Source organism: Labrus mixtus, chromosome 22 (genome assembly GCF_963584025.1).
Source record: "Labrus mixtus chromosome 22, fLabMix1.1, whole genome shotgun sequence".
NCBI lineage: Eukaryota > Metazoa > Chordata > Actinopteri > Labriformes > Labridae > Labrus > Labrus mixtus.
Window position 1 is genome coordinate 5,328,766 of NC_083633.1, and position 13,188 is coordinate 5,341,953.

At 41.0% G+C, this 13,188-nt stretch overlaps 1 protein-coding gene across 2 annotated transcripts in view; it reads right to left on the reverse strand.

Annotated features, from left to right (window-relative positions):
• zgc:162331 (uncharacterized protein LOC793007 homolog) overlaps positions 1–13,188 on the reverse strand; it is a 110,632-nt gene that overhangs the window by 10,770 nt on the left and 86,674 nt on the right. For both annotated transcript variants that reach the window (XM_061029770.1, XM_061029769.1), the window contains one exon: positions 10,826–11,399. In XM_061029770.1, coding sequence (XP_060885753.1) covers positions 10,826–11,132 — 307 coding nt within the window. In that variant the 5' untranslated portion in view covers positions 11,133–11,399. The remainder of the gene's footprint in view (positions 1–10,825; positions 11,400–13,188) is intronic.

Below are 13,188 nucleotides of genomic sequence, written 5' to 3' on the forward strand. Positions count from 1 at the left end.
TACGATGGTAACCGCCAAACCTCTGGGTGACTCCACTGAAACTATGTCCATGTTTTATATAGTCTAAGATTTGCCACAGAAAAATCCACTTTGTTTGCCAGTTAGATCGTCTGCTATCAAAGAAGGAGATGAAGTACTGAAACAGGGACCGAAACTAGAATAAAGAAACAAGCCCTGCAGCTTGTCGTTTGCCAAACTCTCTGCTACATGTCTGGTCAGTTTTCCCTGAGTAAACAACAGTTAAAAATAAAAATCATCTGAGTCAGACTTTACCAGTCACAAAAAGTCTGTTTTGAAGGAAATGAAGAATGGCATTCTTGGCTGACGACTGACTCTTTTCATCCCGTTCTCCCCCATGTTTCTGTCTGACTCGCTCTGATTCTTCTGCTTCTTGAGTGTTTTTTCAGTCCCTTCGCTCCAGCTGCTCCAGTTTTTTTGTGATATGCCCTCCAACAAACATTGAGACTCTCTGTCCTCTCCATCAGTGTTTCCATTTCTGTGGCACCTCACCAATGCTCGGTATCACAACTGATTACCTAATCCCCCCAAGGCTCCAGCTCTGCATGTTCAGTGTGTGTTCCTGTGTCTCAGCTGTGCTTTTGTACAGTGAGCCCCAAATGCTTGAAGAGTGACTAAAAGTGACATTTACTTCAGACTGTGCTGACTGTATGACAGAGGGATAAAGCCTGAAGGTGATGAAGTCCTCCTTAGCCCTCCTTGGTTGGATCTAATTGAGGATAGTCTATCCAGTTAAACACAGCAGGGAAGGTAGGGCTGAATTTGAGCTACCTATCACCTATTGGCTGGTTATCCTCGCTGACAAGCCAAAAGGAGTAACACTGGTCACAAGACTTTTACCGAGCATGCTGAACAGACTTGGCTGAGCCTCGAGTTCAATGCAGGACATAGAAACAAAAAAAGAGATCATCTGCACAGAAAAACCAGAACAATTAAGCTAAAAGCATGGGTTACATGACAACTAGACAAGAGATCTTAAATTGTGAGTGGCTGTCACTTTGTTTCAGATGGAAGAAGTCATTTGAAACTCTTTGTGGCATTCAAGTCAAAGTAGGAAATGAAATGAAAAATGCATACAGCAGATGGTTACTTGTTCTTTCTTAAATTAAATGTGCAAGAGCTTGAAATTGGGATTTTAAAAAAAGGGAATTAATTTCAGACAAAATAGTTTGATCAGCCCTGGCGCTGTTTTGTCTAGCCTCGTTTTTCAGTTTAAAAAACATCATCCAAGAAGTAAGGATATAATCGTTATTTTTGCAACCTGACGCCTTCACAGCTTCAGAAGTGTAACTCTTCCTCTCAACATCAGTGTTGTTTTGATTCTCTGCAGTAGCTTCCTACAGGGCTTTTTGTAAGGAAGTTGTGCCATAAAGTGGTAGCTGGAAGCAGTTAGCTTAGCTTTTCAAAGCTACAACTGGAAAAGTGGCCAACGGCTGGATTCAGAGGTTATACAATCTATCCACTACCTCATAAACTCACTGTCTGATTACTCCACATTTGAAATGTTTGTTTGTTTTTTGCACATTTACATGGAGTCTTTCACTTTTCTGCTGTATTTATTTATTTTTAGCTTTTTTAGCTTTGACCATTAACTTGTAATCTTGCACTTAACCAATTAAACTAGCTGGTTACTGTAAAGCAATTGTTGCATGTTCTTGCAAGAATGTAGGAGGCAAAAATGCAAGTCTACTCGGTTACACTTTTTTCAATATTTTGCTGATCTAAGCTAAGCTAAGCTAGCTTGATGCTGGCTGCAGTATATTTACAGTAAATACTCAGTAGTGGTACCATGCTGCAAAAAGGGAGAACAAGCATTTTTCCCCATCAAACGACTTTAACTGTAAATGTTGAGGATTGGCTTGTGGTTTAATGTAGACTTTGTGTTTGTCTTTGCTAGCTTTACACTTTAGTTTTCCCCTCTTCTTGGTCTTCAGTTGTTCCCATCCAGCTTCAACCATCGGGTCAGAGAGAGTAAGGCTCATTTAAGCCTCTCCTTCAGTGACTTTGTTCAGTAAGCGTTCAGTAGTTTTAAGCCGTGGGAAGGTAATAATGAAGTTGAGTCACTGCCAGCAGCCATATTGGATTGACGGGCAGGAGACAAAAGGAACTCCTTGTCCGAAGCTCGCCAAGCCTGTAGTGACGATAGTGTGTGTCGATGACAGAAATACCCCTGGCACTGCATGCTTGCACATGTGTGTGTGTGTGTGTCCTTACATGAACAGTGTGTGTCTGCATAACATAAAGTTTTTTGCTTTGTGGATGTTTGCAGAAATTCAGATATCACATCAGTAAAGATGAGATCTTCACACAACTTTTTATTCCATCACAAAATAAGTCTTTAAACAAGTTCTGTGATACAATAAACACATGAGAACATAATGCTATGAGATGCCCAACCAAAGGAAGATTTCTAGCATGGCATGCGAAAAAGACAAACTCAAATAGACAGAAGTAATTGGCTTCAGGATACACTGAAGTCTACCTACTAGCAGTGACAGTGTGTATCTGCATACCTTGTTAGCGTGTCATTAACAGGATTCCTGGCACCAGAAATAACCCGGAATAGACAGACGTAATTGGCTTTGCCTGTCCGTTAATCAGATTGAAGGCATTGTAACGTTTTGTATTTATGGTTTAGTCGTTTGGCATGAAGATCTTGTCTAAAGAGACTGAGTCTAGAATAATCCGCTTATTCTCAACGTGAGGTAGATGCTGTCTCTGAAACTGAACTTTTTTTTATATTGAAACCGTAAGCACTTTGTTGGACTTTGTTGCACATCGTTGCACTTTATACTCAGGAGACGGGTTTATTCCCTCAGACTCTGTGGAAATGACTTACAAAACTATGCATTTAGTCCATGAAATAATGGCTTTTGACTGAAAGTTCAGTTCACATCTTATGATAGAGAAAAAGAAAACCATTAAGACCTTAAGGATTCCCCGTACACTCTCCTGCTGAGCCAGATTAAGAAGGAGACTGCCCGCTAAGTAACTAATATAGGCCTCTTTAGGGATTAATACTAACAGCAGCCCTTACACACTCTGGAGAGGTTAATAGATTGTGTTACCGTGTTAAAGGTAAGGCTTACGGCTTTCCTCATGCGGAAATAACCGCTGCTCATCTGCAGCCTGCCAGATCCTCAGCATGAGGTCACAAACTGCAACAGCTACAGCTTCTGTCTTTTGCCTTTTTAAGTCTTTGACCATGTAGCCTGAGAGATGAAGCTAGAGACCTATTACAGATTTGTGGGTGGGACCTCACTCCCTGAATCTAAAAGCAACGTCCACCATCTTGCTTGGAAGCTATGCTAACAGGCTCTGTGGAGAAAGCTGAGAAGAACCGTCAATGGCGGAAAGTGTATTTCAACTTGAAACTGATATGGATGAAGGGGATTTTAAGGGTCTTGTGCTCGAATCGGATGTTCGTGGCTACATCGGAAATAAATTCTAGACACTGAATTTAACAAAATATACACATCTTATTTCAAGATATTACAAGCTAAAAAATAGGGCCTCATTTTAAGAACTTGTTAAGATTTGAGTTTTTGCATTTCAGCTCAAAGCATCTGCTCCCTGTAAGTCCAGCCAAGCTGGGCTGAAGGCTTGGAGGTAAACTCCAAAGCTACTAATACAAGATCAGCAGGTAAACAGCTTTGTGCTGGCCGTACCATTGTTTTCAAGAGATCAGTGTCGAACAAATATGTGGCACTGCTACCACTGGAATGGCACACTGCATGAATTTACCAGCCAGATTTTCTCTCAAAGTTCAACTTTTTATTCTCGCTTTATATTTTGTTGACACATTTCAAAGAGTAAACAATGCGATCACAGCTGAAGTGACGTATCCAAGTAGAGCAGGTGTGGATTTGAACACATTTTTAGAGTATAATTTGGAATGCAACATTTGAAACATTAATATTGCAGATATCAAATGCATCCTAACTAAATGTATCGATGAGTTTCAGTTTCAGTTGATCGATGAGTTTTCCTTTATTAAAAAAAGGCTGAATCCAAACTCCCTCTGTGCTCGTTTGTTTTCTATTCTGTGTTCCAACGGGACGGGACGGTGCTTCCTTCAGCTCAGAGGCTCAAACATGTTTCATTCATGTGTATCCCTAGCTGTCCAGCTGCTAGCCCTGCATTCATGTGGGGGAAGAGAGACGGCTCTGACCACTCAGGGACGCTCTTAGTAGAGGTGTGATGGCAGAGTTTTGTCAAAAGAGTACAATTCAAGGGGAAACAGCAGATATTTAACAGCATTCATGTAACCCAACTTTTGGTTACACACCAGAATACAACAGAGATCAGTCATAGAAACAACGTAGGCTACTGGGTATGATCTCTGAGGGAGGGGTGGGGTAGGAGGGGAGGCGTGCACAGCTTTCTTTTGGTTTGAGAGACATGGTGCTTCAGTGGACATTTACTCTAAAAGTAGCATACTATACCTTTAAAATGTATCGTATTGTACCAAAAAAGGTCTCTGACTTTCCTTGTGAGTTTGTATAACGGATGTTGGTGGTGTGTCGGGCCTTTGCAAGTTGCATGAAACTCTGAACACATACTGTACTGTGCAGTAAGAGAAGAGAATATGTCATAAATCAGTGTAGGGCTGTGAGCTTTAATTTTAAATGTTTCATGATTTTTAAAAACGATTACCATTTGCATTGATTGCATGAGCAATGTGCTGTTGATTTTGCTTTTTGACCCTGATGAAGGCCACGAACTGAAACGCGTCGGTCTAAATTGTTAATAAAGTTGATCTTCTTACTACAAGTGTTGCTGGAGCATTTTGACCTGTTCTAGATCTTGCTTTTTCTGCAATCAGCACTGAGGAATAGTTAACGTAGTACAGAAGAAGTTTATTGATATTCATGCTGTAAATCATGACAGAGCAGGATGAACTCTATCACTCAGAGACGAAAAATAGTCATCATACTCTGCTGCATCTAAGAAAAGAAGCACATTTAGGAAGAAACTAATTCAATCGAATTTCAAATGAGATAAAATTTATCTGGCGATTCAGAAATCATTCAAACAGCTGACCTTTTACAGAACCGATCGGAAAAAAGAAGGACAAACTGCAGAGTTAAAAGTCTGTTGGAGGAGAACCTCAGGACGACTGAATCAATAGAGGAACTCTGATCAATTCACTTCCAGGAACAGGCAGGCAGTGAGGATACTTGGACAAGCAGCATAATGAGTCACAGCCTGTATTGATGGAGTCTGAAAGCTCTGGTTTGATTCAGGCTCTGGGCTTCTTTATTTCTGCTAAACCTTCACAAGTCTGCTTCACTGCAGTTATCGATTATAAAACGGTGTAGTCAGGAAGCAAGAATAGAGATGCAGGAGTGTTTCAGGACGTGTCAGCCCTCCAGACACTGAGCCTCCAACAGCTCCTGTTGACCTCTGATCTTTCTGTGATATGACACCGAGCAAGCTTTGTAAACCATTATTAATCAATGGTCATGAAGACTTAGATGTGGTTCTTTATGGTTTCAAATATTGGTGCAGCATTTGCACCCTTCATGAACACCCCCATGATCTACTGTTACAATGATCTCCAGCCTCAAGGCAACGTCTTCCATTACAAGCACAGATTGTTAGAAAAAGTCAACTAATTTACAGTTTGATTAATACAAGAATAGATCCATACACAGAGTGTGCTGTAACACCTGGAGATAAATGAAACCTCGCAACAGCCAATTAGAGAGATTCCTCTCACCAACAGCCGTCGGCCAAAAAAAGGCCTTTGGGGGCCAACGGGTAGTGACGGAGCCAGACACACCGCAAAAACTAATGCGACGACCGCTCTCAGACGGTCCAACTCCAACATATAAATCACCTTATTTTTTTCCGGCTTTTGGGCTTTAATTGTAGAGATAGGACAGTGGATAGAGTTGGAAATCAGGGAGACAATGAGTAAGGAATGACATGCAGGAAAGTAGCCACAGGCAGTTTTGAACCTGGGCCGCCCACTTGGAGGACTTTAGCCACTACGCTAAAGCAGACCCAGATCAATTTTTGAAGGCTTCAAAAAGATGACTGCCCAAAGTCACTCTTCAAAGCACCTTCAAAAGAAACTTGCCTCACAACATAGTCCAAACAGATGATGTTAACATTAGACTGGCCTCTGACAAGGCAAAAAAGCTAATCACTGTTAAGGACTTTAAGTGTGCCAATCTGATTTCAAGGTCGGCCATGGTCACCTCTTGGATCCGCCCCCTGACACCTGGTGGCAATTTTTGAGAAGAAAACAAAAAAAGGGAGCAGAAGCAGAAGTAAAGCAGCTTTGTTTTAGATGTTCTTTTTTGTTATTTACCGTCATAGAGGCTGTACAGAAAGGTAAACCGTGTCCTTTTACCCCAACTCATACTTTTACAGAATTGTTGGAGTAAATGGTGCTCAGTCCCCTGAAAGCAGCTCATGTCATGTTGGGTTTAGGACACGGCGACGCAGCCCTCCTCAGGGTCTCCTCTGTGGTCGTAGAAATGGATACATGTTTGAAGCTCTGCACTAGAAATATGCATGCAAACTTAAACCAAAACATTAACAGCTGAATTGTATGGAATATTGTTTCAATATCCACCATATATTCTTGACAGTCTCCACTCTTTTCATTCAGTGTTTCTTTTTTGAACACTTTGTAGATAATTGGACAATAAAAACTGTGATTTAACAAAATCCTTCTATATTTAACTGGATTTTTTTTGTCCCATAAATAAAAAACTCAGTGATTTTACTTGTAAAAACTGACACTTGCAACACAACATTACAGCTGTAATCTGGACCTGAAGGAAATAATCAAATAGGCTTAAAATGTGTTGGAAAAAGTCAGCAAAATGAGGAGCTTTTATCTGGTGATGGGACTGGAATAAGTACTTTATACTGTCACACACACATTAGTAGCATCCACACACAAACACACACACACGCACACACACACACACACACACACACACACACACACACACAGTTTGGTTTTGGGACGTTGATGTTAATCACTGCTACAGGATTTAGAATATTTGGAAGCTCTCACTTAAAAGCTCTGATGTGGCGTAATTCATGCATGTGGTGCAATGTGGCAAGCCAGCTGATCACCTTCCTGCAAGCTTTGTGTTTATGTGTATGTGTCTGAGTGTGTGTGTGTGTGCTATTAAAGTATAAAGTGCTTATTCCTACTCTGTCAGACACAGAGCTGCCGTTATGAATCGAGTAACTGTGTTTATTCTCTAAACCTTTAAGAAGATTGGTGACGTTTGGGCAGAGTGCGTCCATTTCCTGTGTGTTTGTGTTTGTGTGTGTGTGTGTGTTATGAGTGTATTAGACACGTGCGGTTTGCATTTTGTCATCTGCTGTAGGCTATTCTTGCATGCACGTGAGGGTATGGGCTCTGTGAGTGAAAAGGGGCGGGCGAGAGACATAAGCATAGTAAGTGGTTGAAAAGGAGAGGGAGATTCAGGGGAAGGAAATAAAATAAGAAAGAAGTGATAGACACGACGAAGAAAAAAAACTGAAAAACAAAGAGTGGGAGGGAAAGCAATTAGTGGAAAAAGAGAGACAGATGTTAAAGAAAATAAAAAGGCAGGAGAAATAGAGACATATGGGCAGAGAAGAACAGAGAGAGAGAGAGAGAAGAGAGAGAGAGCGAGAGAGAGAAGAGAAAAGCAGCTCATGCTCCACTGGAGGTGAAGTCATGCGAGCGGCGCTGCAGCTTTCTCTTCAGGCTGAGCAGCTCACGCCTGCATATAACGAACCGTCTTTAACTGCATCACCTGCCATCTCACACAAACACACACACTCTGCCCAGGTGCACATTGTCTTCTATGCACTCAACCTTCTGTTCTCTCCAAAAAGTACTCACAAAAAACCATCACGCCTAAATACACACTCAAGTTTGTGAAAGCAGATGTCATACAAACCAGATTTATTTGTCCATTATGCAGCTTTGATTAGTCCACACTTAACTCCAAAGACATTTATCAGTTTCAATACCTGACTACAATCTTTAACTTCTCTTACTGTCACTTTTAACGAACACACCGGATGATGCAGTCAGATCAGCTGTTGAGCTTCTGTTAGAAGCAGCTTTTGCCTTTCTATGTATGCTTTCTCTAGTTCGACATGTTCACAATATCAACAGAAGAGCGTAGAAGAACGCACTCGCGAGTAGAAAACATATTGACACAGTTTCATTACATGCATAGAGATCGTATCGCTCTGGGCATACAGTCTACAGTCATGCGCCAGTTTCAGGATATAAACATCATCACACCCTTCTGCTCGCTAGTGGTGACTTTTCATGAATACTGCTGCACTCTCACATCAGTTCCCAATCCCAACTTCAAGCAAGACATTTAGGGGCTGGCAGGAGAAAGTCTGGGTAAAGTCGGAGTCTGTACAAACTGTTTGCTTTCACACATGAAGCTCTCAAACTTTCAGGAGTTTTGTTCAATTGTGAAAGAAATAATAGAGAAACTGTTGTTTTTCTATCTTTGAATCACTGAGTGCTGTTTTTTTGGCGGGGAGGGGCGAGGGTCACCTGGGGGTCTCATTTTTTTGTGAATGAAAAACCATGAAGGCATCCAAACCTAGAAACAAGCTAAGTGCAGCTCAGCTGGCAGACCCGTTTGTACATCTTGTGTCGGCTGAAAAAACTAAGAGGGAACATGGACACATTATCGTGTAACTGCTACAAACATACAGAAAGAGAAGAAAAGACCTCAGGTGGTAATTCAACTCCAAGTAAAAGCCTTGAAACACTGAAATGCAGGGTTGGTCATTTTCTCAAAATACACTTTTTAAGGCGTCGATTGAAATTGTCTTTAGGTCCTGACAGAAATTAATAACTCATGTTCTCTGAAAAAGGAACGAAAAAAAATCTGTCATGTATAGCAGTTGTAAGCCTGTAAAAGCTTTGACCAATGTCTGCCAAGAGGTACCAATCTGATGAACCAATCACGTCTCCCTGCTCGTTCTCTACCCCATGCATGTACAAGCCCACATTCAAAGCATGAGCTGAGGTCCGCTTCTGGACCAATGGCGCTTGTGCATGTAAGTGAGGGGCGTGGCTTTTGAGGGAGCACAGAGGGGAGGGCGTGGGTGCAGACGGAGCACTGAGGGAATGCTACTTTCAAAATCATGCTAGTTTTTGAAAATTGCCAACCCAGCCTTTAACACTGAAGGGTTATTTTGACACCAATGTTGATGCAACTTTTGTTTGTGTGGTCAGATTTGTGGTGGCTTTGTTGTAGATGATGTGAGTCCAAAACACTCTTCAGTCTTTTAAACAAAACCTTGATATTGGATGTGCCAATCTATTAAATGAAGAACATTAATATATCCCATTACATCACACACCTTTACACAGTCATCACTGAAAAATGTTAAAAAACCATTGACATCCTTCTCTTTGCCCAACACATGCTGCTAATCAGCACCACACTTAAATACATCTCTTTGACTGTACACAGCGCCACCCTGTGATCAACAACAAAAACACAATCAGCTCAAATAGCAAATTCTGCTATGCTGTTCCTCGTAAAAAAAATAAAACATTGCAGAGATCCGGCTGACAAAATCTAAGTTGATTTGGAGTCTTCTTGACTGATGATTCAAACTGTCCTCTTTTAGACGTAAGCCCTGTAGAAAACACACATTTATGCACGCATGCACTCACAGTGACAAACGTGCAGCAAACTACAGGCTCACTTGCAAGAACATGCAAACAGATTTGCTGTTTATTTAACGCAAACTAGATGGAGGTCATGTGCAACTGAATGCACAAACACGTTGCTTACGAGCAGCACATGCACAAGGCTGCTTGCAGGCTGCAATGAGTTTCATAGAGGAGATTGACAAGTCTTTTCCAGGTTTTTGAATACTATCAAAAAATTTGCTAGAGGGTTTTAGAGCAAGTAAGTCTCTTTGATGAAAAGTGCTAACACACTTTGTATAGGTCTCTGCAAACACTGAAATTCAAAGCACTTCTGTTATTTCCAAAGATATCTTATAGCCTGTTTTTTTTTAGTGTTTCCCTGTAATGCTGCCTTCTGTTGTGACAACTAATGATGAATTTAGGCACAGGTTTTTACCCCTGCGATGGTACAGGTCATGGTAATGTAAAGACAGTATTGTTAAGACAAATGTATCGATGAGGAAAACGACTTGAACCCTTACACAAACTTTTAAAAAAACTTCTATTATCACTGAAAAATGCCCAGTAATCTCCTTATTTGTTGGGAGATTTAAGCCCAATGAGACGCCTGATAGCAGCACTAATGATCATTAAGCAACTGCTGTTATTCCACAATGATCTGATACTTAGATGAATTTGCTAAGGAGTAGACATTTTGGGGTATAGGATATCTTTGCTAAGGGTTTTTTTTTATTATTGAATTAATGGCTTGGTCTCTGAGTATTACATTACAATTGCAAATTCATTTTTCCAAAGTTCAGTTTTTTTTGTACAACTTTCTTGTCCAAGCGACACACCAACATCTAAGAATATTCGATCTCTATCAAGAAAACTTTTAGAGGCCAAAACCAATGAATTTACAACAATTTATTAAATGCATATCTAGATGTTGATTGTTATCTGTCCATTGACGGCTCAGCTTATTGTCTTAGCATCTTTTTAAAGGGCACTAAGAGGTTTATTTTGCATCCAGAATAATGAACATTTACTAAACAGATAGATTTCTTCTGCAAGAATTCAAGTTAAACCCTTCCTGCATGCGTCTGCAAACTTTTTGAAAAAATTATCATGAAACCTTAAATTGGAAAGTGAAGAAATCAATGGTTGACCAACCTGTGTAGTTAGTGGTGGTTCTCTGAATTGGTTTGCCTGTCCTTGCTTCTGTTTGTGCGTCTGTCAGTACTTCTGTAGGTACTTCTGTAGATGCTTCTGTAGGTGCTTCTGTTGGCACCTGAGCTTCAGTCTGCAGGTCTGGCTGCAGCTGCATGGTCGTGCCAGTTGATGAGTCCTCCAGCAGCGACGTGGCAGCGATGCTCTGCAAGTCCTGAAGGCTCAGAGTGGATCCTTTAACCAGGACCACCACACAGAGCAGGGGGCACAGCAGCATCCATTGATTGGTGGGTCCCGCTGTTGGAGACATGGGGCCAGGTAGTGAAAAAGAAGAGTTCTGCAGTAAAGAAAGGCGAAGAGGAGCAGATTCACAGCTTCATGGTCAGGTGTTTTGACTCAGTCAGACTTGGCCAGGTGGGAAGATCCATAGAGGAAAGTTTGGTGCTTCCTTTCCTTCCTCTTGTGTCTTTGTTCGAGATCCTCTTTCTTCTTATTTATCCTCTTCTTCTTCTTCCTATTCTCTCCTCATTCCCTTGGTGGAGAAAGGAAACCCCCCTCTGTATTTCCTCTCATGATGCTGAAAGAAGGTATGACAGAAAAACAAGAAGTGAGGGAGTGTGTGTGTGTTTGTAGATCCAGCTGTAATCTGCCTGCGCTCTCCAGCCCTCTCCCCTCCTCTCTGTCCCTCAGCCCGTTCTCCCGTGCGCTCACTGCTCGGTCCGCTGCTCTCTCTCTCTCTCTCTCTCTCTCTCTCTCTCTCTCGCACTGATCTCCAGCTGGGCTGACTGAGCTCTTGCATAACAGTAACTCATTCGCTGAGCTGTGCTGAGCTGTAACTCATGCAGTCTTAAGTCCTGATATTCCTGGTTGCTGCTCTCTCCCGCCCCCTCTCACTCAGTTTCACTGCATTCACTGCATTGACAGTTGAAGGAGTCATTCAGACATTTGCTGTCCAAGTAAGTTGAAAAATTAAGGATTTTCTTTTCTTTTGTGATTAAGCAAATAGTTTTTAGCTGTAATTGGAATTATAATGAAATAAAGAATCCAAAGAGTCATTTTCAAAATGAACTTTTACAGAACATTATTTCGATTTCTGTGGTCCTCCAACGCATAAACCACACAACTTGATTGTTTCCACCCACAGTACAAAAGACATGCTTGTTAGGTTAATTGGTGTCTCTAAGTTGCCTGTAGGTGTTATAGTGAGTGTGAATGTTTGTCTGTCTTTATATAAAGTAGAAAAAATGAACTTTTACAGAACATTATTTCGATTTCTGTGGTCCTCCAACGCATAAACCACACAACTTGATTGTTTCCACCCACAGTACAAAAGACATGCTTGTTAGGTTAATTGGTGACTCTAAGTTGCCTGTAGGTGTTATAGTGAGTGTGAATGGTTGTCTGTCTTTATATAAAGTAGAAAAGAATAGAATAGAATAGCATAGAGTAGAATACATCTTAATAGTCCACCAGAGGTGGAAATTTGCCTTAGGCTCTCCAGATACATAAAACAGTAGAAAGACATTCAGGCAGTGAATAACACAGACAACATAGCAGCTACATTTACACATTAAAAACAGTTTATTTCATGGTTCAGATCTCATCAGTCATGTTGTAAGATTAAAGATGTTTACTGCACGTGGGATAAATGACTTCTTAAATATATTGTTGCCAGAGGAACTCTATAGCTCCTCCTAGTGCTCAGACACCCAAACTGGCAGAAGAGATGATGGGAATTATATGCTAGGATGCTCCTCGCTTTCTTTCTTGTCCTATTAAGGAGGCGATTTCTACCAACGCGTGTACAGGACACAGTCAGCAAATAATAGATGTGCTGCTTTGTCTTGTTGGAGTAATCAAACTGACGCAACTCAAAAAGATTTTTTTGCAGGAGCTTTAAAAATTATATTATTAAAGTCCATCGACTGAATAATTCTACAATTCACTTAGCAGACGCTTTTATCCAAAGCGACGTACATCAGAGAGTAAGTACAACACAAGCAAGGATCTAGAAAAAAAGGAACAATGTCAGTAAGAGCAAACGATCAGCTTTGAGTCTGATTGGACACACAGGTGCTGACAGGAAGTGACCAGAGGCAAAGCACAACATTGAGGGCAGTTCTTGAGAGCTCTAATCAGTATAGAAACCATCTTATAAGTCGTCGTTATCAAACAAAAACCATCGTCATTACCATTATCATCATCAATAATATCGAGATATAAAATATTATGCAGTCTTAGTGACATCACCCACTGGTTATTCAAGGATGTTTTGAACCCAATGATGGCGGTCGCCATGTTTAATATCATAGTAACTTTCAGTCAATCTAGTAACAGGCACAGGCCTTAAGCCTCCTGGCAAACAA